Source organism: Anabrus simplex, chromosome 1 (genome assembly GCF_040414725.1).
Source record: "Anabrus simplex isolate iqAnaSimp1 chromosome 1, ASM4041472v1, whole genome shotgun sequence".
Lineage (NCBI taxonomy): Eukaryota > Metazoa > Arthropoda > Insecta > Orthoptera > Tettigoniidae > Anabrus > Anabrus simplex.
Genome location: NC_090265.1, coordinates 1,524,811,956 through 1,524,838,576, shown reverse-complemented (window position 1 = coordinate 1,524,838,576; position 26,621 = coordinate 1,524,811,956). Strand labels below are relative to the sequence as shown.

At 39.2% G+C, this 26,621-nt stretch overlaps 1 protein-coding gene across 2 annotated transcripts in view; it reads right to left on the bottom strand.

Moving 5' to 3' along the window:
- The window catches only part of LOC136880077 (furin-like protease 1), a 174,979-nt gene that overhangs the window by 64,406 nt on the left and 83,952 nt on the right, over window positions 1-26,621 (bottom strand). For both annotated transcript variants that reach the window (XM_068229113.1, XM_068229114.1), the window contains 3 exons: window positions 18,888-19,017; window positions 18,664-18,776; window positions 4,275-4,375 (listed from right to left, as the gene is read on the bottom strand). In XM_068229113.1, coding sequence (XP_068085214.1) covers window positions 4,275-4,375; window positions 18,664-18,776; window positions 18,888-19,017 — 344 coding nt within the window. The remainder of the gene's footprint in view (window positions 1-4,274; window positions 4,376-18,663; window positions 18,777-18,887; window positions 19,018-26,621) is intronic.

Below are 26,621 nucleotides of genomic sequence, written 5' to 3'. Positions count from 1 at the left end.
ATTGCTGTGCTCCTTGATTGTCAATGTGCAGACTGACAGCCGGCAGTAGACTTACTCCTCAGACAGCCGTCGTAGGTGTATTGCCTCTTTGCAGGAGTTGCTGGGAGCCATGTACTCAGACTCTGTGGAGGAAAGCACAAATGTGTGCTGTTTTCTTGACTCCCAGGAAACAGGACCTCCACTCATTGTGAAAGTGAATCCGGTGTAGGATCTCCTGTTGTCAATGCAAGTGACCCAGTCAGCATCAACATAACAAGCTAGACTGCCCCCTCTCGCTGTGAAGGTGATGCCTAAGTCCAATGTCCCCTTGAGGTAACGTAGCACATGCTTTGCAGCCTGCCATTGTTTGGCACCAAAACAGTTAATGAACTGAGAACACTGGTTCCATGAGATATGTCAGGACTTGCCCCAATAGAGGGGTACATGAGCGCACCGACGAGCTTGCTGTATGGCAGTTTCTCTCTGTCCTTGATGGTCCAAGTGTCTGTCTTCAATAGCTTCGTCCCAGGATCAAGTGGCGTGGAGACTGGACGACATGAACATTCCAAAGTGATCAAGTACATTCAAGATCTACCCTCGTTGACCCATGATGATTTTCAAATCAGTGCAATTGAATTTGATTCCCAAACAGTATGATATGTCACCCAAATCATTAATCTCGAAAGAGTTCTTCAAGAATTTGTAGAGGTCATCGATTCTTCTGGGATTCTAACATGTTATTTGACTTATCAGTCCATAGACTTGTTTGATGCAGCTTTCCATGCCACCCTATCTGTGCTAACCTTTTTCATTTCTACATAATTGCTGCATCCCACATCTGCTCTGATCTGCTTGTCATATTCATACCTTAGTCTAACGCTACGTTCTTACCCCCTATCAAAAACCAAACACCATGGCACTACAGCCCTTTAAGGGCCTTGGCCTACCTAGCAACTGCTGCTCAGCCTGAAGGCCTGCAGATTACGAGGTGTTCTCTGGTCAGCACGACGAATCCTCTTGGCCATTATTCTTGGCTTTCTAGACCATGGCCGCTACCTCACCGTCAGATAGCTCCTCAATTCTAATCACGTAGGCTGAGTGGACCTCGAACCAGCCCTCAGGTCCAGATAAAAAACCCTGACCTGGATGGGAATCAAACCTGGGGCCTCCGGTTAAGAGGCAGCCACGCTACCCCTACACCACAGGGCTGGCTCTTACCCCCTACACTTCCCTCAAAGATCAACTGCACAAGTCCTGGGTGTCTTAAAATATGTCCTATCATTCTATCCCTTCTTCTGGTCAAATTTAGCCACAGTGATTTCCTCTCACTAATTCAATTCAGTATCTCTTCATACATGATTTGATCTATCCATCATACCTTCAGCATTCTTCTGTAATACCACATTTCAAAAGTTTCTATTCTCTTTCTTTCTGAGTGAGTTATCGTCCATGTTTCACTTCCATACAATGCCACGCTCCAAATGAAAGTCTTCAAAACCATTTTTCTAATTCCTATATCAATGTTTAAAGTGAGAAAATGTATTTTCTTAAGGAAAGCTTCCTTGCTTGTGCTAGCCTGCATTTTATCTCCTCCTCATTTCTGCCATCATTAGTTATTTTACTACCCAAGTAACAGTATTCATCTACTTCCTTTAAGACTTCATTTCCTAATCTAATATTTCCTGCATCACCTGATTTTGTACGACTGCACTCCATTACTTTTGTTTTGGACTTATTTATCTTCATCTTGTACTCCTCACCCAAGACTCCGTCCATACCATTCAGCAACTTCTCCAGATCTTCTCAAGTCTCAGATAAAATAGCAATATCATCAGCAAATCTCAGGGTTTTGATTCCTCTCTTTAGATTGTGATTCCCTTTCCAAATTACCATTAGAACAATAATAAATTAAATCTACTTGGTGCCCTTTTAAACTGCTTTAAAATATGGTAGTCTGTTGCTTTTTTTTTTTTTGCACTCTTCAACAACTTACTTTTTTATGCCCATTCTAAGCTTTCTACGAGGGTAATCCCAAAAATAAGGTCTCCTATATTTTTATAAATACAGAACTCTGTTTGTGTGGCTGTTGGTCACAATATTTTGAAGAGTGTTTCCCGCACTCGCATATAAACATGTGCACGCTGCACTGAGGCACTCATTCTTGGCTTGGCAGCCGTTGGGAATGGATCTCCCATTGGATGTTACCGCCAAGTGCAAAGTACGCGCAATTATTCGGTTTTTGAACGCAAAAGGTACTGAACTGATTGAAATCCATTGCCAATTGATGAGCAAAGGAGCGGGAGACCGTCAATTTCCGTCGAGACAGTCGTGAAGGTTGAGCAAACCATGCGTGAAAATCGGCGGATCACCCTGGATGATCCCTGCACTTTCGTTCCTGAGGTTTCCCAAAGCGCCGCTCACAGAATTTTAACAGAAAAGTTGAAATACCGGAAGATGTACGCAAGATAGGTGCCACGCATGCAGACTGAAGACCACACTTCCTGAACAGCATGGCGGCGATCCCTTGGCGGTGAGCTGGTATGACATGGGTATACAAAAACTGTCACAGTGTCTACAAAAATGCATCGACCAAGATGGTGATTATGTAGAAAAATAGCTAAATGCTCAAGCTGTAAAATGATATAAACCACTGTAGAAATAAACAGGTCTATGTATTTATAAAAATAGGGAAGTTTATTTTTGGGATTAACTTCGTAGTTACAAGAATGTCTGAAAAATCCATGTCATCCTCTTGCTATCAGAACCAAGTTCATTAACGACTCAGCCAACTCCAATGCGGATTGAAACGGTACACGATTATTCATGATCCACTCTTCTTCCTCATCCCCCTCACTTCAGTTGTCACTTTGCAGGTGATGATGAGTACTGCCTTAAGGAATTCCCCTCTTAATCATTACAGGATCAGATAACACCTCACCTACTCTATTTCTCTATTCTTTATTTCTCTAGAATTTTAACCACCCATTCAGTCACTCTTTTGTCAAGTCCAATTGCCTCACTTTTGTCAGCAATCTACCCTATCAAGAGTCTTGGATAGGTCAATAGTGATACAGTCCATTTCACCTCCTGGATCTGAAATATCTGCTATATTTTGCTGGAATCATACAAGTTGAGCCTCAGTGGAATAACTTTTTCTAAACCCAAACTGCCTTCTATTTAACTAGTTCAAGAACTGGAAAAATTCCAACAAATCCACAACAATAACAACAACAACAAAAAACAGACAATCTCATTCTGAGTGATTTCCAACAACAGAGTAGTGTTATAAAAATGTTTCATACTCTGGGCTTGGTAGACTTGGTAGTAAGGAGTAGAGCTGCTTGACTAAGCTGTATGTTCCAAGCTATCAGTGGAGAGATGGCATGGAATGACATTAAGGAGACAAATAAGGTTGAGTTGTATTTTTAAAAGTAGGAAAGATCACAATATGAAAATAAAGTTGGAATTCAAGAAGACAAACTGAAGCAAATATTCATTTATAGGAAGAGGAGTTTGGGATTGGAATAATTTACCAACGAAGATATTCAATAAATTTCCAATTTCTTTGAAATTATTTAAGGAAAAAAACCTAGGCAGCAACTGGTAGGGAAACTGTCACTTGAGCAACTGCTGATTGATTGATTGATTGATTGATTGATTGATTGATTGATTGATTGATTGATTGATTGATTGATTGATTGATTGATTGATTGATTGATTGATTGATTGATTGATTGATTGATTGATTGATTGATTGATTGATTGATTGATTGATTGATTGATTGATTGATTGATTGATTGATTGATTGATTGATTGATTGATTGATTGATTGATTGATTGATTGATTGATTGATTGATTGATTGATTGATTGATTGATTGATTGATTGATTGATTGATTGATTGATTGATTGATTGATTGATTGATTGATTGATTGATTGATTGATTGATTGATTGATTGATTGATTGATTGATTGATTGATTGATTGATTGATTGATTGATTGATTGATTGATTGATTGATTGATTGATTGATTGATTGATTGATTGATTGATTGATTGATTGATTGATTGATTGATTGATTGATTGATTGATTGATTGATTGATTGATTGATTGATTGATTGATTGATTGATTGATTGATTGATTGATTGATTGGATTGATATTTTCTGGAATAATCATTATCCAGACCTTTTTGTTCCATTTGTCAATTAGAAACATATGATCTGAAACATTGGAGATCACCACAAACATAAGTTAAAAAATATATTAAAAAATGTGCTCTTCATACATACTTAGCTTGTAGAACCAAGGCTATAACACCAGCAGCCATAGGTGCAGCAGCAGAAGTTCCTTGAAATGAGTCTCGGCACTGACCATTCAGCTCGGGTACAACCTGGAATTATAAAAATATTTGTCAGTTTATATCATGAACTGAAACTCAACCATCCTGTTCTTCCAAATCCAATTTAGTTAAAATAAGAATCATTTGCATACATCGGGAAGAGGTACTCCTGTTAAACAAAGTAAAACTTAATGTAGGCAAAGGTGCGATGTGATCTTTAATATAAAATTTTCCTTCCACGTGCAATTGAAAAGCAGCAACTGCAATAAAATATATTTGTCCTTTAGAACCTTGTACTTGTGTAACTGTATATTGCACCCATCCAAATAGTACTTCATGGGAAAAAATGGATATTTGGTTTAATTTTCATTCTTTTATTCATACACACGCATGGATGAGTTAACAGCTGATAGCCAGGCCATCCCGTTAAAGCAAGTAAGCCGGAACAGGGTCGAGCGGTCAAGGACACATGGGCCACGTTGCAGCAGTATGCTGATATCATGCGAGAAAACTGGAGAAGGGGTGTCAGAATTCTAGAAAGATCCGTATTCTTGTAGTGGGAACAAATCAAGTTAAGCTGCAATCTCAACCAATAGCAACTCTAATTGGGAGATTACGTCACGTAACTAGACATAACGAGAGATGTAATGTTAAGATGATGAGAAGGAACGAACAGTCTTCAATTTTCTCTCTTTGAAAATGTTAGAAGCTACTTCTAGAAATTTCTAATTCGTCTACGCAATCTTATGGACTTTGTCTGTAAATATCTTATGAGTTTGTATTCCAACTGGGAGTTAGAATTTCATTCTATGATTTTGTGTGGATTACTTAGATCTGAAGTAAACTTGAGAAAGTTTTGATTCATTGAGAAGGTATTGTTATTTCATGAGCGTACATTTGAATCCGTCGAATACGAAGTGGATCGACATAGAAGATTATCAGTGCATAAGCCAGCTAGAGACAACTTCAAGAAGCTTATGGCAAGAGTTATGCGAGTGTAGGACACTGAATCAAGATATTAAATGCAACTGATACTAGCTAGGAGTTATACGTATTGAATACTATTCCAATGAGCCAGTGACTGAATGGAGTGTTAAATGTTGTACATCTTTGCATCAAGAAATGGACAAGTATAATAGTGCACAAGTGAGTGGTATAAATACAAGTGGATCAAATTTCTAATCTGAGTTTTAGTTTCAGCCTAACTACGAGAGCAAGATCATCAGTCATGGATCGGCAAGAGAGGATCTTTGCAAGAATTTCATGGAATTATCACCACAACTTTGTATGGCCTGACTTCGTGGACATTATGTATGTCTAAGCTGTAACTGTGTGAACCAGCACAATGAATTTGTATTATCCAACTTAATCAAGAGATGAGACCTGCCTTCACGTCTACACATCCCAGCTGAATCTGTCTGCATCGAGAAACATGAGTACCAATTAAATCTTATTTTCTTTTCTGTATATTTAGTCAGATTGCATTCTAGATTAATTAATTTCTTTACTATGAGATAAATTTGATCTTTTCTTTCATCTTGGTGTTGGTTAATTAGAGCAGGAGTGTTACTAGTTCATTAGTCGAATATGTGTGTGAATTACGATCTTCAAAGATTATCAATGGAATATTGAGATAATAATAATAATAATAATAATAATAATAATAATAATAATAATAATAATAATAATAATAATAATAATAATAATAATAATAATAATAATAATTTTGGAAGCCAACATTAAAGCAGTTACTTAAATTAGGATATTATTTGTAGTTGAGATGTATCCTAACCATTTGAATCAGTTCGTAACATTAACTTCATTCCTTGCCAGCCACATGATATTTTATTTCTTTGAAATATTTTCTCATGAGATAGGGGATAATAATCAGAAAATAAAGGTCAAGTGAAGTAGTACAAGATAATTAAATATAAGTTATTGAGAGTTAAATTTAGTTGTAAGGTGATTGTTGAAATGCAATAGATGCCCAATTTGACTGAAATGATATGGAATGAATCCATACGGCGAATGTGATGCATGATTTGAGCTAATTGAAATGGTGGATTGAATTATAACCACGTGGTGACTACAAGAATACATGTTGTCCGGCCCTGTGGTATAGGAGGCAACCCGTCCACCTGTCACCCGGCGGTCCTGGATTCGATTCCTGGCTGGGTCAGGGGTTTGTAATTGTAAATGATTTATAACCCATGCCTGGGGACTGGATGTTTGTGTTGTCCTTAACATTCCTTTCCTCACATTCAACTCTTTACACTTCCGCAATTTCCAAATACACACAGGTTCATAGCATATGGTGCAAGTAAGGACAAAAGATCTTTCTAGGTCGACACCCCAAACAAATAGCATTTTTTTTAAGTGGGGGTAAACGTAGGTCATGTATCATAATATTTAATTAATTTAAATTATTTCAAACACAATTAAAGACTTGTATGCTGTGAATAAGTATTGGTTTTGTGCGATTGAGTGTATGTTATCTGAATTTATCTCTAATTATATGTGGTGGTAGCGGAGTAATTTATGTCTGATACGCAATTTTTCGTCTCATTCTTTGTTTTCATCCATTTACTAGGAGTTACGTGTGTCGTCATTGTAGGGTCATCTACATAATCTGAGGGCTTATAATCTAAAAATAAAATAAAATAATAATAATAATAATAATAATAATAATAATAATAATAATAATAATAATAATAATAATAATAATAATAATAATAATAATAATAGTGAGATATTCTGATCAAGTTGAACCCAGGACTATGATTGTAGATGGTTTATACTCTAATATTTCAAACAAATGGTTTAATACATTAAATTCAGTTTTGTTTGATGATGAACTAGATTGATTACAATCGAGTGAGGTCTTGGAAAGGAGGGAATAAACCCAAGAATATGATAAGAAAGAATTTGATAAGAATCTGATAAGAATAGTAGTTAATAACAATGAAGGTAGTAAATAATAGAAAATGTATTGTAAAAACTTTGAGCCAAAGGAATGTAATATTCACAGTGTGGTGAATTTTGTCAATGTGGGGTGCTAATAAATATTATGTTCATACCAATGGCAAAAAGGACGAAAATCTTAGCATAGATAATAATAGGATGGTCGACCCACAACATCAAAGATCGTCAAACGGTAATCATTAGGACACCATAACGCTAAAGGCAAACAAATGTTATTTCACTGGTGGTGACTTGTCGGACCACGGAAAGGCATGCGCTTAATGCCTCGTTGGGTCAAACCTAGTATATCAGACTTATTATTCATCAATCAGCAGAGCCAGTGGACGCCACGGCGGGCTAACCGAGAGGGGTGTCCGTGGTAAGTACAATGTTCCAAAAAAAAAAGGGAGCAGATAAAGGTAAAGAGTGAGAGAGAATGTACAACAAACCAAATGTAAGAAAGGAGAATGGATTTAAAATAAGTTGTATTTAAACTTCAAATGACTAGAGTAGGCAGTGTATAACAAGCAAAGAAGGGGAATTACAAACTTTTAACAAGGGCTCAGCCCGTTTGACAACCAAAATACAATCAAGAATAATAATAATTAAGAATTCTTGGGAATAACGATTATGATTTTCAAGAAAAGCCCAAGACCAGAGTTCGACAGAAAAAACCAGAATCAGCACCTATATAAGTTCACAACCTTTTTTTTAAACACTTTGGTTAAGAAATAAAGCCACTAAATATTTGAAAAATAATGATTTAAGGCCACCCTTACAATCTTCATTTAAAACCCAAAGGAGGGCAAGAGAGTTATAGCACATCGGGAGACAAAAATTTTTACAACTCAATACCGGAAAAGAAAAAAGGGAAAGAAAAAGAAACAGAGTGAGAAGGGAAGAAGAGAGGGAAAAAAGGGGGGGGGTGATCCTTCCAGACTGCTTAAACGCTATCACGTTGGCCACTCGGGCCTGTAAAAAAGTTCAGGATGTGGCAACACTTCTATCACTTGTCCAAGCACAGTTTATTTTGGTGTATGAGATAGATAAAGGTATCAGTCTGAAGGACTTAGTTAGAGTGGAGACCATGAAGCCACTAAATAATTTAACATTCAAAGTTCAAATCTTGATATAGACCACGAAAGATATAAAAGGTTGTAACATTTTGCTCACCCAGTCTGTTGGTAAACAATGCAGCTATTCACAAATAAAAGTAGGTAAAACGTCGCAACGGGCCAGCCGTTAGCGAACAGTTCCGCTCTCTCCACTCGTGTTGTTTTCCAACTCAATGTCTGACCGCGGAAACTAAGGAATAGCTTGCTTATATAGGTGGTGAACAGATTCGAGAAGTTACTCGATGAAAAATACGTAGGTGTGACGTCACAACGAGGAAGCAGCAACAGTGCCGGAGAACAGACCAGTTAGTGAACAGCTGGGCGAGCAAGCAGATGAATGCGACAGAAGGCAGAAGGTAAGATGTAGTAGAGCGGTCGTAACATATTCCCACCACTCGGCGAATCCGAAGGATGGGGGAGATGACGATGATGATCCAGAGGCGGAGAAGAAATTCCCATGGTGACCACGGAAGATACCATCGCCGGAACTCGTAGAACGATGAAGCAGAAACGGAAAGCAAAAACCAAACAGGCATAAGCAGCGAAATATAAAGAAAAAAAGGGAAGAAAGGGAAAAGGGGATGGGATGGGATAGAGAGATAAAGAGGGAAAAAAAGAGGTATAAAGTAAAAAGGAAGAGAAAAGTAATATGGAGTGAAATAGAGAATTACAAAAATATACATATATACATTAATAAAAAAGGAGTGGCCTTAATATATATATATAGAGAGAGAGAGAGAGAGAGATGCAATAAAAATAAATGTTTTAGAACAATATATGTAATTTAAAGTAAAGTTTCCCATATTAGAAATCAAAAATGGAATATAAAACCCCCAAAATTTATATATGGGAGAGTCAGTCATAGGGCGAGGGTGAGTGGAGAGAGCAGAACTGAGTGAGCAAAAGGAAAGGAAAAAAATACAAGTATAGAAAACTCAAAATGGACAAATGAAAGAAGATAAAAAAACCTAACCAAAAGGAACAACAAAGGCAGCCTGGAAGAAATCTCTATCCCTAACCCTCAGGAACAGAAGGAGGAAAAAATTTCTTCATCTGAGAAAAATGAGCCCTTTTAACATCAGTAGGAGTGTCAAGGGATTGGAGGAGGGCAGTGGTCGGAAAGGGAAAAGAGAGGATACAGAAAGGGCCAATCCAGCGAGGGGAGAGCTTTGCAGATAAATTTTGAGAAGTAGAACTAATGGGGTGATTCTTTAATAATACAAAATCAGAAACTTGAGAGAAATTAGGAATGTATTTGGCATAAAAGCCCAGCATGCCTAAAAAGGAGCGCAATTGTTTCAAATTCTGAGGAGGGGGAATTTTATGAATGGCGGAAACACGGTCAGGATCAACAGTGACACCCTGTGAGCTGAGGATATGATCAAGAAATTTGATAGATGTTTGAGCGACAAGAACCTTGGAAGGGTTAACAGTCAAGCCAAAGGAACGAAGACGTGTAAGAACTTCACGGACATGCAGTAGGTGAGATTCAAAATCAGGAGAATAAACAAGGATATCGTCAATAAAAGGAAATAAATATTTGTACTTAAGATCAGAAAATAAAGAATCAACAAAATGCTGCATGATCTGGGATCCAAGATTTAACCCAAAAGGAACTTTTTTGAACTGATATAAACCATTAGGCGTAATGAACGCAGTGTAGCGAGAGCTAATGTCATCAAGGGGAATCTGATTGTAAGCGGAGTTGAAGTCAAAAATAGTAAAATAATGAGAATTAGGAAAATGTTGAAAAGCAGATTGTAATTTAGGCATCGGATAGGCATCATACAATATACGGGAGTTCAATTTTCTATAATCGACAATAAATCGAAAGGAGCCATTAGGTTTATTAACAATGAAGGCAGGAGAAGCATAATTGGAAGATGAAGGAACGATAGTGCCATCACGAAGCATCTTATCAATTAATTCATTAAGAATCTTCATCCTAGGAGGGCTGAGAAAATATGGTGAAGAACGAACCGGAGTAGTGTCAGTCAGATCGATATGGGCAGTGAAGTTCTTAACAGTCCCTAAGTTAGGGGTGATCACATCAGAAAATTCCTGGAGGAAAGACTGTACCTGATCAGAATAAAGGGAATTAATTGTGAGGGAGGAAGACTGATGGAAAAAGGGTTAATCAAAGGGGTTTACCAACGGAACAGATTTAGATGAAAAATGAAAAGAAACCTGGGAATGAACTGAATCAAGAATGAGACCAGTGTGAGAAAAAAAATCAAAACCTAAAATGAGAGGAGACAATAAATGTTCAACCACAAGAAAAGTAAAAGGCCAGGAAAAATATTGCATTTTAATGTTTAAAGATATAGTGCCAAGAACATGAAGGGGTTGGTTTGATGCGGAAATACATTGCCGAGAAGATGGAGTATACTGCAAATGAGGAAAATTAGCTTTTAATGATTCAGAAAATGGCAAACTAATAAGGGATATGGCAGCACCTGAATCTAAAAGAGCAACCGATGGCAAATTATTCACAGTTATCAACACATGAGAAGTACATGGAAGAAAAGAAGCATTATATATATGAGAAGAAAACTGAGGAACATTTTCAGCAGGAGAAAAAGTAGATGAAGGCAGGTCTTCCCCAATAATACGACGACTGCCTAACGACGTGGGTGGAAGACGTTTCCCGAAAGTGAGGCAGTACAATACTTAGAAATATGTCCCTGACCTTTACAACGAAAGCATGTTATAGTTGAACGATTTGTTGATGGAGAAGGGGAGACGGAAAGCAAAGGTAACGAAATAGGTAAGGGAGGGAGTACGATACCAGGTGGGGGAATAGATGAATAATATGAAAGATCTCCTAAGGAATTAATGACATGAGACTGAGCCAAATTATATAACTGAAGCATGGTAGTGGAGGGGTTAAGTGCATCAAGGAGCTGACGAAAGGAAGGAGCAGCATAAAAACGGACAATTGAAATTAATTCAGAAGTATTATAAGCAATGTTCAATACATCACTATAGGTAGAAATAGAATCAAGATAGTCATGTGTTGTGATAGGACATATATCACACCCCCGAATTATATGTAGAAGTTATAGACATTATTGTCAGTATTCGATTTATTATTATTATTATTATTATTATTATTATTATTATTATTATTATTATTATTATTATTATTATCAGTACTTCATTTGTATATTTTGCCATTTATATTGGTAAGCTGGAAGATATCCACATATGTAGGTATGAGTAATTTGTTTTGCACGAGTGGGAAAACATTGCTTTAATAACTCTGGTGATTTGAATGAGTCATATGGCTACCCCAGTGTTTGTTGTGATGTACTTGTGTCGGGAAATTCATGAGTCATGTATATATCCCAGTCTGATGAGATGAGCTTTTTGCTGTATTAGGAAAGTTTGTTGACTCATCCGAGGCAAACCCCAGAGTTTGTTATTGTCTTGGGAGGAAGAAGTAGTTCAGGGCTTGGTCTTGACTAGAGATCACCCATGATTGGTGGGCAAGCACCAATCCAGACGTATCATCTGAGAGGAGGGGGATGTTGATGTCTATAAAGGTTGATCATACGGCGGCAACCAGAACCAAGGAGCAGCTGACTGTCGTAGCAAGAGGTCGTACGTGCCTGTCGCTCCACTTTCTCTCTCCTTACCAGGCGCTCAGTACTTTCAAGTGCTAACCAGGCAGCTGTACTTATTAGTACGACTTCGAAAGAGCTTTTGTCTGAGCTGAGCACTTCTCAGTGCTCGCTTATTCTCTTTCAGGAGGACCAGAATGAAGAAGACGGACGTGTGGCGATCGCCGCACTACTGCTGGGCAGCAGAGGACAACGAGCCGCCTGCACCCGAGCCGGAGCCGCAACAGGGGGAGCCGGAGACCGAGGTGGAGACGGAGCCGTACAGGGACGGGTGCGACCCCCCTGACGGGTTTCTCTTCTCCGAAGGCCACACCGACCCGGAGTACGAGGCGCTGCTCATGTACTACAGGCCAGGGCGCCCTGTAACTTCTGAACGGGGCCTCGTCCTGGACAGAATACGGCGCCCTCGCCGAGGAGGCAGGATCATCTCGACAACCATGGCCGTAGAGAGCTTCCTACCAGGAGGCCTCATTATCCGGCATCACGACCAGGAGCGGATGCGCGACGCAGAGAGGGAGCTTTCTTCTCTGTTCCAGGTCATCCGTCTACCAGGGAGGGACGGAGTACCAGGGATGAACGCCGGCGCAGTCAGGGCCGCGACGGAGGCCAGGAGACGCCGAGGAGGCTAAGGAATAGGGCGGTTAACACCGACCTAGTCCTGGCCACCCAGCCGCCGACCAGCGACGCCATCACGGAGGTGGGGCATGACGCCCTCTGGCGCCGCGACTGTGCGACTTCAGTGGAGGAGGACGCCCCCTGGCGTTCTGAGGCTGCTGTCCAGGCCCAGCCTGCCAGCACATCTATCGAGCTGCAGACCTCGATGTGCGCCCCACAGGACAGGGAACGCAGTCAAGTGTTAGCACCGACCGATGCCACCGCCGCCGCCAGCCAGGAGAAGGAAGGAGACGGCGATGCAGCGGAGCCATCAGCCACCCTGGGGTCACCAGGCCGGGAGGAGGGTCACCAGGACGAGGACTCTTCCCCCGCCGAGAAGACACGCCCGGGAAGAAGAAGAAGAAGAAGAAGAAGAAGACGCCGGACCACGAAGCAGAAGGCGACGCCGGCCCACCAGGAGAGGGCCGCCCAACCGCAACCCAGGACTGCTCCCAGGACAGCAGTGAACCGAGGAGCCAATCAGGAGAGGACCTCAGCGGGTAGCGGCAGTCAGGTGAGAGTAAAACGTCCCCCTCAGCAGCTCTTGCAGTGTTTCCGCTGTCTGAGGTGGGGCCACCGTCAGGTTAGCTGTGGACTCCAAGTGAAGTGCAACCGCTGTGGTGGTGATCACCACTACACGGCCTGCGCAACACTTAAGGAGGCGCCGGTGGCGCCAATTGCGCGGGGGGCCACCCGGCCTCCCACCGCAGTTGCCCAGTCTACAGGGCCATGGCGCGGGCAGAGAGGAGGGAGGCCCGGCGCCATGACCCACCCCCTTCCAGGAGGCCCCCGCCTCCGCGGGCTTGGCCTCATTCTCCGGGATCGGAGACTGGGTACGAGGTACCCCAAGGAGGTGGAGTCGTGCAGCGGGCCCTAGTGGTACTTGATGCATGGCTCCGCAGCTGGCAAGGACCGTGCTAGTCACAGCAGTGCCCAGACAGACTGATCCCCAGACGATGGAATGGCAAGGAATTGGTTTATGTTTTGTGCATGTTACCTGTTCCTAACTAACACAACCTCTGGTCTTTTTCCAGCCCACATCTTGCATGTGCTATCAAAAGATGTCAGGTTTTACATGTAGGCTCTTTCTTCTTTCTGCCTATGTGGTTTTTCCCTGACTCTTCAATACCAAACTTCAATACCATATACCTAATACAATATCGCCTGGTAGCGTGTCTGACATGGAAACAGGCAGATACTCCTTGTATCACTTCCCACTCTCCCCTGCTATCTCTTTCTTCATCTTAGAAATAATAGCATGTCGGAGGCCATGTAGATTGAGTCGTTGATCACGCGGGGAGAGCGGGCTTCGGGGGCCCCCCCGAAAAAAAAAAAAAAAGCGGAAACCAGAAACATTGTAAGGGTGATTGTAGAGGTGATTGTAAAGGAACGAGAAGGAAGACAACTACAAGCAGTAACACTGTATGAAGGAACGACAACTGACACACTGTACGAGAAGGAAGTAGTGCTGATACACGGTACTGGAGTGACACGGCTGCAATGGACTGGACTTCAAACGTTCGTGGAGCGTAGTCTTGTTATGTTCGTGGAAAGTGACTGATTGTGGAGAGTGCTTGCGCATTAAGTAGTGTAGCACTTGTGGCGGCCTAGCATTATATGTTGGTGAAAGCTATCTCAGACTTTCCATAAATTTATGTTGAGGATCGACAGACGTGTGTATATATCTTTACAACAAGTGTTAAAATATGTGAACACAGTAGTACAAGGTACAGTATCTGTGTGATGTGATAACTGCCGATTATGAGAATCGGTAAGTCGAATTAATATAGACAGTGAAGGGTATTTATCTTCATACATGTACATTGTTCATCGGACTATCTACAAATGGTAGCTTAGTTCTCACTTTCGTTTTCCCACGATTTTCATTATGATTGTTGTTGTTGTTGTTGTAAATATGGAGTCTTCCAGCAATATTTTATGTGTGTATTATATGTATAATGTTGTATGTTGATGAGGTGCTCATGCACGGAATTTGTTAAGAATATAGTTAGCTATTTTAGAATCAGTGTTATTGATAAACCTAGGTGCAGTTCCTACCTAATTAGTTGTTTTCAGGAGGTTAGGTAAGGCCTGCAGCAGATGTACCAGTACGCAGCATTATGTACACGCCCTGGGATATAAAGTTTATCATGCTCTTATCTAAATTCAAGGGATCCATTCTGATGAACTCTGGCGCCCATACTACGGACATTTTGGTTAATTATGCTTATTAATTTTATTAAGTTTTTGAGTAATTTTATTTATATATTTTTATTCATGACTTTATTTATTATTATTCATCAAAAAAAAGTTTCAGTGTAGATTCAGTAGGTAGTTGGTGGTGACGGACAAACTCAGTACTTAATTTGTAATGAATCTCATATGGCAAAAAGTAATTGTGTATTATAGTCCGTAAGTGAAACCATGAAGAAAAATGAGACATATTATCAAGCCAAAATTTTGAAAAGGAACCAGTAGTTTTAGCCGACAAAAGACCGATTAATTGAGGAAAGGAAGCAAGTGTAATATTTAAAAATTTTCTCACAGAGAAAAGCCAAATGGTCAAGCTGCGAGGATCAGTAGCCTGTAGCTGAGGTACAAGAAGCAATGACTGCTTAACTATCTGAATATTAAGTGCACTGTCAACAGAAGTAAGATGAGGGGAGGAAGAAAAATGGGATGGTGGAGACGGAAACATTGCATGTTGAGCAAGGACTGGAGGAGATTTTATGTCATCAGAAGAATGCATTAATGAATCAGAAGAAGGAGAGAAAGAAATCAAGTCCCCGACAGGAGGGTTGGGTAAGGACAAATTATGATATGAAGGAAGTGGTGAAGAATTAGAACTGTCACCCAGAGGAAAGTTATCCGAAAAACATGCCATAACGATAAGTAAAAGAAAAACAGAGCATATAATTAATAGAAAGGATTGTCTGCTACCATTTGTGATGAATTTTGTCAATGTGGGGTGCTAATAAATATTATGTTCATACCAATGGCAAAAAGGACGAAAATCTTAGCATAGATAATAATAGGATGGTCGACCCACAACATCAAAGATCGTCAAACGGTAATCATTAGGACACCATAACGCTAAAGGCAAACAAATGTTATTTCACTGGTGGTGACTTGTCGGACCACGGAAAGGCATGCGCTTAATGCCTCGTTGGGTCAAACCTAGTATATCAGACTTATTATTCATCAATCAGCAGAGCCAGTGGACGCCACGGCGGGCTAACCAAGAGGGGTGTCCATGGTAAGTACAATGTTTCAAAAAAAAAAGGGAGAAGGAAAAGGTAAAGAGTGAGAGAGAATGTACAACAAACCAAATGTAAGAAAGGAGAATGGATTTAAAATAAGTTGTATTTAAACTTCAAATGACTAGAGTAGGCAGTGTATAACAAGCAAAGAAGGGGAATTACAAACTTTTAACAAGGGCTCAGCCCGTTTGACAACCAAAATACAATCAAGAATAATAATAATTAAGAATTCTTGGGAATAACGATTATGATTTTCAAGAAAAGCCCAAGACCAGAGTTCGACAGAAAAAACCAGAATCAGCACCTATATAAGTTCACAACCTTTTTTTTTTTAAACACTTTGGTTAAGAAATAAAGCCACTAAATATTTGAAAAATAATTATTTAAGGCCACCCTTACAATCTTCATTTAAAACCCAAAGGAGGGCAAGAGAGTTATAGCACATCGGGAGACAAAAATTTTTACAACTCAATACCGGAAAAGAAAAAAGGGAAAGAAAAAGAAACAGAGTGAGAAGGGAAGAAGAGAGGAAAAAAAAGGAGGGGGGGAGATCCTTCCAGGCTGCTTAAACGCTATCACGTTGGCAATGTAAGCGACCACTCGGGCCTGAAAAAAAGTTCAGAATGTGGCAACACTTCTATCACTTGTCCAAGCACAGTTTATTTTGGTGTATGAGATAGATAAAGGTATCAGTCTGAAGGACTTAGTTAGAATGGAGACCATGAAGCCACTAAATAATTTAACATTCAAAGTTCAAATCTTGATATAGACCACGAAAGATATAAAAGGTTGTAACATTTTGCTCACCCAGTCTGTTGGTAAACAATGCCGCTATTCACAAATAAAAGTAGGTAAGACGTCGCAATGGGCCAGCCATTAGCGAACAGTTCCGCTCTCTCCACTCGTGTTGTTTTCCAACTCAATGTCTGACCGCGGAAACTAAGGAATAGCTTGCTTATATAGGTGGTGAACAGATTCGAGAAGTTACTTGATGAAAAATACGTAGGTGTGACGTCACAACGAGGAAGCAGCAACAGTGCCGGAGAACAGACCAGTTAGTGAACAGCTGGGCGAGCAAGCAGATGAATGCGACAGAAGGCAGAAGGTAAGATGTAGTAGAGCAGTCATAACAACAGACCCAATTGACTTACTGATGCAGTGAGAGATAAAAGTCTTGTATATAAAAAAAGGAAAAATGATACAATAGTATTAAAGAATGAATCTAGGGTTAAAATGTGACTAAGTGGCGGTAGGAGTAAACATTGTCTATAATTAGTTGAGAAGTAAAAATGGTAACTTATGACATAAAAGGCACTTAACTAAGAAACTTAAAATACAGCATAAACAATTAAATCATTACAGACTTAACTTGAATCTTTCTGTATAAAATGTACAGTAATGTAGGCAAAAATTAGGACATAGAAATAGAAATTATAATCTAATTTCTTAAAGGATGTAATATTAAAGATAATAATGAGGATGTAGATGTACCTATTGAACTCTACATGGTTAATACACTACTTGTTGCAAGTGACTAATCTCATGTTTTAATCCGTATTGAAATCTGTTATTTGCAACAACAAAGTTTTATTATAATCCACCTGTTCAATACATTATGATGTTGTTACATTTAAAATATCTTCATTAATTAAAAAGTTATTTGTGAGACATTTTGCTCCCCTACAGAGCATCATCAGCCAAATCTGAATCTCGAAGAATGGTTATGAACTATTAAGAACTATTAAACCATTTTTTCACAAACTTAAACTTACTCTACTTCAATATCATAAAATACAGAATACAGAATAACTTGGGCTTAATAGGAGAGATACATTAAAATTGTGATAGAATGAGTTGTTCTAAAATACTTAAAACAAGTAGCATGTCTAACATCTTTGAAAGAGGTGAAATTCAATCTTAAGAACAAAATTTGAAAATATCTTTGCAATGAGATCTGGTAAAAAAAATTATATCCTTTAAGAATAAGAGTCTATAAAGATTCAAAGATCTTGTCAATTTGATAATTGAACTTGTGACAGGATTAGCCAAACCTTAAAGGATATTAAAAAAATCATAAACACAGTGAGAAGTTGTCTAGTTTTGTGTTCTCACACCTTCGCTGCAAATTTCAACCTTTTTCACATTTAGAAATGTCCTTACAGGCAAGGAAACTTCACCATTGAAAAGACTGCTCCCCCAGACATTAAGAAGATGATGTTAAGTTTATTGAGGGGAAGATAAACCAAGACTGAACAGTAAATGAAGTAGGGCCTTTTGATGTTATTCTCTGACAGTGGTAATAAACCAAGACTGAACAGAAAATTCTATTCTCTGATAATACTGATCTATTGTAGCCATTTAATGTTTCCACAAACTCAATCTTTGGTGTAAATACTGGATTACATTTAAATTAAAGCACTATATTTATGTCTTGTTTATAGAATTTTACCACAGAAAATGCTGCCTGCATAAAAAGGGCTCATAATATTGATTTAAAAGTTCTTATTTATTTAATTAATGAAATATTTAAGTCATCTCTTACAAAAATTATTCGTATTTGAATTAAATATTCTATAAAATAACAAACACTACAGTACAGAAAAGAAATCAACACCAAAGAAAAACACAGACAAAGATTTAATTTCCTTTTTCTCCAACATGAATTTTCACCTATGTGCCCTTTTTACATCGACCGCATCAATTATAAGTATTGTACTGCAACTTACAACATTCAGAGTCCTTGCCTTACGCTTCAACAATCCAGGATGATGGTGATGTCCACCAACATACACACTTGCCAAGGTGGAGGAGCATGGCTCATCATAGAAGCAACTCAAACCTGGAATTTTGTTAGAATTATATCACAACCCAAAACAATAATATAATGAGCACAATACCAATGGAAAGCTAAGCAGAAAATAACAGATGGATAAATAATCAACTCAAATACCTTCCTCAGTAAGTGAATTAACAGACAGTGTATAGATACTAGAAGCATAACCGTCCAGATTGCAATTGTCTCCTTTATATCCACCATTGCCCACAGCCCATACATAAATGACTCCTTTTCCATTTCGACCCTGAAATAAGCAAGTTGAATATTTCAAATGATAACAATGAAGCCAAAAACAGATATCATTTCAAATACAGTACCACCCATTTTTATTGAACCAGTAATACTAGACTTGGTAATCTTTTGGATTATTCCACACAAAACAAGGTAAACTGCATAATTCTCACTCATTGTATCTACAGATGAAGATTGATATTAAGGATGCAGACATTTTCTCCTGGAACTGAAATGTTTATCATATAGTCAGGATAGAATAGAACGATGGGAGAGTATTCATACTGATGAAAGAAGAATTTGTAAGTTTCAAAAAAGTTAAGAATGAGAAACATGAAATTCTAAAAGTAAGGCTCATCTCAAAAGATAATACACAACTTGATATTTTTGGGGTATTCAGAACTAGGATAGGTGATGCTGATGCAGAATTATTTGATAAGATAATCAGCTATGTGGGGAACAACACAGAAAGGAACATTATGGTAGCAGGTGATCTCAATTTACCAAATGTTAACTGGGAAGGCAATGCAAATGACAGAAAGCATGACCAATAAATGGTAAATAAGTTAATCTGGGAAGAACAACTGAATTAGAAATTGATGGAAGCAACTACAGGGACGAATATTCTAGATGTGGTGCTGTCAAAACCAGATGAGCTCCATAGAGAAACTGAAGTGATAAACAGTATACATGATCATGAAGCTGTTTTAATCATACCAGTAGTAAGACATAAATATATATGATAGAACATTACATACACTAGGGTGACCAGATTTCCACAACCAAGAAAAGGACACTTTGAATATTTCAACACCAAAAAAAAAAAAAAAAGGACAAAAACAACATATGACTATATTGTATACAGTAATTATTTTGAACATAAGTTAAATCCAGGACTAAAGTGTTTATGATTACCATTATATCATCATCATTATTTTACAGTTCCAACTGACAGTAAGTTTTTGTAGTGGGTTTCTTTTCTCTTGGAGCACCTTAAACACATTACACAACTTTTTGCACCAGGCGAGTAGGCCATGCGGTTTGGGGTGTGCAGCTGTGAGCTTGCATCCAGGAGATAGCGGGTTCGAACCCCACTGTCGGCAGTCCTGAAGATAGCTTTCTACACTTTCCCATTTTCACAGCAGGCAAATGCTGGGGCTGTACCTTAATTAAGATCATGGCTGCTTCCTTCCCACTACTAGCACTTTCTTATCCCATTGTCACCACAAGATTTATCTGTGTGGGTGCGATGTAAAGCAAATTGTAAAAAATTGTCCATTTTTCTACCTTGTAGTTCATAACATTCATCTTCATCATTGATGTTGCTATCAACATCGCTGATTGTTTTTAGACTGCTTTGAACATCAGCCCTTGCTGGTGGAGTTTGGAACTTTATCTAATGGAATGCTTTTAGTGGTTGGAAATGGTGAGTACCATAAAATAAATTGTGTAGTGGTTAAAAAATCTTGTTCATCTTTCAGTTCTGAAATAATGAACATTTTAAAGCTCTGAAAGTTCCCAGCTTTCCTACTTGTAATTTTCTGTCTGAACAATGCCAGTTCAATACCACTTCAGATGCCAAAATGTTTTATTTTTCTAATTCCATTATTGTTGCTGAGAATATTTTCAGCTGGCTTTGAATGAAATGGACCCTAAAGAGTCATTGTTAATCTTGAAAAACATGATATTGACAATGTAGGACATTTGTCTTGTGACATAAAGTAACTTCTAAGTTACATGTTAGTAACTCAGCTCACAGCCGGTAGTAACAATAAACATCTTGTTTCAACGCTACCTAGAATACGCTTGTATTAAATTTCTATAAATTCACAGATTTTTTCAATTCTTCTACTCTTACAGTGTAAATATGAGAATGCTGAAATATTTTATTTATAACTGTTTTGATATCAATAGGCAAAATATCAGCACTTGTATGGACACCATTATGAACAACATGAGCAGCACACCCAATACCAAGAATGTTCACTTTTACCTTATTTTCTCAGTCTTCAAAATATACTTTGGTACTATTGGTACCTCATTCATTTCCACCAAAACAGGTGTTGCAGTTATTTGCAGAAAATGCAATAATTTTCTCTGTCAGCTGGTGCTTTCGCAAAATATTTATGACATGGTTTGCAAGCAGTTCTGCTGTTTCTCCTGTTATTTTCTGGAACTCAATAACTTTGACCTGAATATCTTCAGGAGGGATGAAGTGCCTAATAAGGAAGGGTACTAACTTCAGATCTCTATGGTTTAATGTGTCCACTGTACCAGTAACTGAAACATACAGTATTTGGCTTCTTTTAGTTCAGCTGCTATTTTTTGCATTGCTTAAGGTGCCAGGACATTCACTAAAATTGATTTGCACTTTGTTCATCCACATGTAAACTTCTTTTGAAACAAATTTCTCACTATTGCAGAAGTGCAGTCCATCGATTTCAAAGAGAGGTTATGTTTTGCTACATGGAACACAAACAACCCTTCTTGCAATGTAAGACATTTACTTTCTTCAGTTACCAGTAACTTCCCCATTACATTTTTTGTGAAAAATGATTTAACATCTTGTCTTGAACTGGAAGCAGCAGTTGCCAGTTTATGTTTTTGCTTGTTCAAATTTTGGTTTATATCAGAACAGCTTTTGTATTCAATCAAAAAAAGTGATGATTATTACCAGTACTACACACAGACCTGGCATTTGGCATACACGCTTGATGCAGCAGTGCTACCAATCATTTCAGCATTTTCTACTTATTGCAAAGACAGTGCTTTCACAAAGGTGGATAATAGACATAGTACGGATGTTTTTGATTTCAAAATATAACAAATCATGTCCAAACATACAATACCGGTAACAAAGTCATGATATGAAGAAAAAAAGGATAAAATGGGATCAAATTCTATAAAAAGGGAACAATAAGTATCCCATTCAGGTTTCATTTGGACAACGAGACCACACGCTAAAAAAAAAAAAAAAAGAGGGACATCTGGTCACCCTAATATAATACATCTTCATTATAAAATATTAGCTCCCTCTGTGAGTCAGTGGTAGAGTGTGAGCCTCCGGATCCCAAGATAGCAGGTTCAAACCCAGCAGAGGTATTCGGAGTTTTGAAGGGCAGAAAAAAGTATATGCAACACTCCATGTCATACAATGTTGGCACGTAAAAGATCTCTGATGACACATTTGGTGCATACTGGTACCCAAAAAAATTTCATTAAAACTCAGCCAAAGATGCCCAAGAGAGATTCGGTTTACTCTGCCATCCAGTAGGCCTAGAGTAAAGGTCAATTCACACATCTCCGGGACGTGACGGCACTTCCGTGACGTGACGGCATCTTCCGTGAAAATAAAATAACGTCGCCATGTAAACGAAGGGATGAGTTCCTACACTTCCATTGACGTCATTTGCCGTGACCTTCAGTGCTTCTCCGTGATCCGTGCCAGCAATACGTATTCGCTGGCCAACGATATTTTCTTGTTTTCACGGACGTAATTTCTCTCTTCCCGCCTTCCTGCTTCTCTGCTTTCTTCGAGTACTGAGGTTAACTGTGTACGTTTGAACTGTTCTTTACCTTTCAAAATGAAGGACGAACTGCTGCTTGAATTAGTGATGATGATGATGATGATGATAATTGTTTAAAGAGGAAGGCACACTCTTTTCTATATAATTTAGCTGATTCGAAATATATGGATAGTGGTTTGAAGAAGCGTCTATGGGACGAAATTGGCGAGAAAATGGAAGCTGAAGGTAGTTAACTAACATTTTTTGCTTTTAAGATTAAGGAAATCTGTCTGTACATAGGCACCGACTTTGGCACGGCAAGGCACTTTCTGCCCCCAACCTACAAAGTAAGGGGTATTAAAATTAATCAACGATTTCATTTATTTAATTTTTCAAGTAATTATTATTAAATTTTTCAAGTAATTAAAAGCAAATGTAGTGTATCCGTAAAATTTTACTTCGTCGTCCTTCAAGCACTTCTATAGAGTAGAAAATTCTCCTTCCTTACCCCTGCGTTTCCATATAGGATGAACCCACTGTTTCTTCCTCTCTTTCTCCTCTTCATCCAAAATTATAGCTATCATTAACAGTTAATCATCACTAAAAAAATTCATCTAACGCTTGATTGCCAACTTATAACTGCGCGGAACTGCATGGAACTGAAGTGTGAGAACAGACGTGAAGTATTAATGTCGGAAAGGATGGATACGGACAAGGAGAGCACCGTCATATCCCGGAGATGTGTGAATCGACCTTAAAACGGTACATTGAAATTGATGAGAAGACAGCAAGATGGCGTCAGATAAAAATGTCTGCTCATGGTAGCTGAGGCCATACAATTATCATCATTGTAGAATATTGCGCCTTTCAGTATTCCATCTGCAAGTCTCTGTGAATTTACTAAATGCCTCCACAATCTTCTATTTGTAATTAGTTCTGTAGCCTCAAATCATTCGATACCTCTTATCTTTAAATTATTAGAAACTGTGCTGTATCTAACCATGTTGCCATTGATGCTTTCACGGCCCGTACTTATAGACACGATACTGTATAGTCTTTCAGGCTTATGCCGTGTCAAGAAAATAAGGTGAAATTATTTACGTTTTGCAGAGAACTGTGTTTACCTTGGTCTCTCTCTACATTTCTTACCCTACAAGATCAAGTCCAGCATTCTCCTAGGTAACCCATTTTCCTCTATTCGTCTTGCAGGACTCCACCACCAAAGCGGGTTTATGCGTACCACTTCAACCATCGAGTTCATTCTAACCATAGTCTTTATCTCCTCATTCTAAATACCCTCCTGCCATTGTTCCCACCTGTTTGTACCAATGATGATCCTTCTCACTGCTTTCAAGTCTGTTACTTCTAACTTATGAATAAGATATCCAGAGTCTACCCAGTTTTTACTACCATATAGCAAAGTTGGTCTGAAAACAGATAAATCTAAAGATAGTTTTGTCCAGGAACACTCCTTGACTGAAGGAGGAGGAGGAAATGCAAGGGAATATAATCTTATTGGCTACCCTCGTAAACACACCCCTTCCCAAAAGTACAGAATTGTTACTACCACATCCGCTGTAGGTGTAGCAACTAGGCTGCAATCAAGGGGAAAAAAGAGGTTCAAGTAACTCACATATTCACCAGGGTTTTGGATCAACTTGTCAAACTGTAAGCACAGAGAACCGCTCTTGCTGGTTCCAAGCCTGGATGAGAAAGGAGGAGGATTAGTGTCGGGTAGGTTGCCAGCTGTAAAAATCCTTGCCACATCTGAATATGGATCATTCTTTCTTCTTTTGTTTCCCCTCTTTTCTTAGTGCCCAGTATTTCTTCATTCTTTCTGATCCTCGTTTCTTCTTGTCTTCTGAGATGTGGCTTTTAATGCAGATTTGTCTTGGAACTTTATATTTTCATATTTAGTTATTAATTTAACTGTTCAATCGAATAGTGAATTTTCCGTCATTTTTAATTCTGCTAGGTCTTTTTCAGTTTCTTTAAACCAGTTGGGTTTTGTTTTGCAGTTATGGAAGAAATCTAATATTTGTTTGGTTAATCTATTAGAGTTCATTCTGAGAAGATATCCATAAAAATGTATCCTACTTTTTTGCATAGTATCTGAGACTTTTTCAATTTTTTGTAGAGTGTTTTATTCTTGATTATAACAATCCTGAAATTTTGGTCCTATGATCTTTCTTAAAATTTTCCTTTCTTTTAGCTCAAGTTTCTCCACCTGGCCTTTGAAATTCATGTTTAGTGTTTCTGCTGCGTTTAGTGCTTCTGGTCTAATCACTGTTTTATAATGTTTAATTTTGAACCCCCATGAAAGGGATTTCTTGTTGTATGTATCTTTTGTTAGTTGGAAGGCCAGTTCAAGTTTATTCTTCCTGGATTCCATTGCTTTGCATTCCACAGCATTCCAACTAATCCATTCTCTGAGATATTTGATATATTCTTTTACTATTTCAATCTTTTGTTCTTGGACTTTTAGTTATTTATATGGGTGTTTGTTGTTTGTCATGATTTTAGTTTTTTTTTGAAGGAGATGTGAAGACCTATTTTAGCTGCTTCTTTCTCTAGTTCAAGGATTTACTCCCTTGCTTCCTCCATTGTTTCAGCAAACAAGGCCATATCATCTGCAAAAGCAATACAATTGATTCATCTTCTCTCCAAACTCCGAAAGTGGACTGAACACAGTTATAAATATCCTCTCATATATTTTATCGGCCGGGTGACGCCTCAACTCTAATTCACACCTAGCCGAACCAAAAGCATATAGGCCTGACACCAAGAGGAAGTCGGCCGTCCCACCATGTATTATACCTGTATAGTCCGTGATGTTGACCTTGCATTCTCTGACGAGGTCGTCCAGACCGATCTCCGCATGCTCGGCGTTCATAGTGCCGCACGACTCTACGACGGCCCCGCACCATCACCCAATGTACTTTTGTATATCAACTCTGCAGATGCCTACTTCAACATCCACGATAATGGTGCGCTCATCCAACATTGTCTTCACCGTGTGGAATCTACTCCTCCCAACGTCTTAGCGCAGCTCATGGACAACGCACCTGCTACAGCCGCTTCACCCATCGCAACCCCTCCATCCCCATCACCACCACCACCTTCATCCTCTAGCTACACCACCCCTGTTACTACCATTACTACTATCACCACTCTACCACCTCTGCGGCACACATCCCCCAACACTCCTATTACCACCACAATGATGTCCCATCTTTTCCCCCTTACGATGTCTTCTCTCCCCATCCCTCGCACCCCTGATCTACCACATCCCCAGAGCTCATATCATCAGCCACCTGCCGAGGGAACTACTACTCCTGATACTCCTGGGAAGTACTGTATGTTACTTCCACCATCGACGCCACCGCCTTTTGACCGTAATAACCTGTATAGCTGCGTCGTTCGCAGTGTGGAACCAAGTATACCAGCTGACGTCATCGCCCAGGAACTCCTCCAGGCAGGACTGCCCGTGCGAAGAGCGTTTCACATCCACAACATTGACGGTCCGACCTTCTTAGTCAGACTCCATCTTCCAACTTCTGAAGACGCTCAATGTCTCATCGACAACGGGATAAACCTCTATGGCCGCCACCATCGAGTTGAACCATCTCCCTCACCTTCCCAAACCTCGCCCCGACATACCACACCTCGTCGCCATCCTCAACCTGCCCCTCCTCCTCAACCACCTAGTGCACATATCCGGCCTTATCCACACCCACCCCGTTACTTTTTGCCACCATCACCAACCTCTCGCCTCCTCAGCCTTCTACTCACTTCTCTTGTTAACTTCTCCTCCTTCTATCACATCCTTGCACTTCATCTTATCCCTTGCAACCTTGGTTAAACCTTCCCTTCTTTGCATTTCTACTATACATGTATTTGTAAATCTGTCCATAAAGCACTAGATAACCTACACATCCTTTATTCTCATCTCCTTAACTATAAACCGCCTTTTACCCATCTCCCTCTTCTCTCAATTCTTCCCAACCCCATCTAATCTCCTGGCCAGAGAGAGGGCGTTACCCTTTAGGTGGCCCGCCCCACCGCTTCAGAGTGGGGAATGAAAACATTCGAACAACAACAACAATTGATT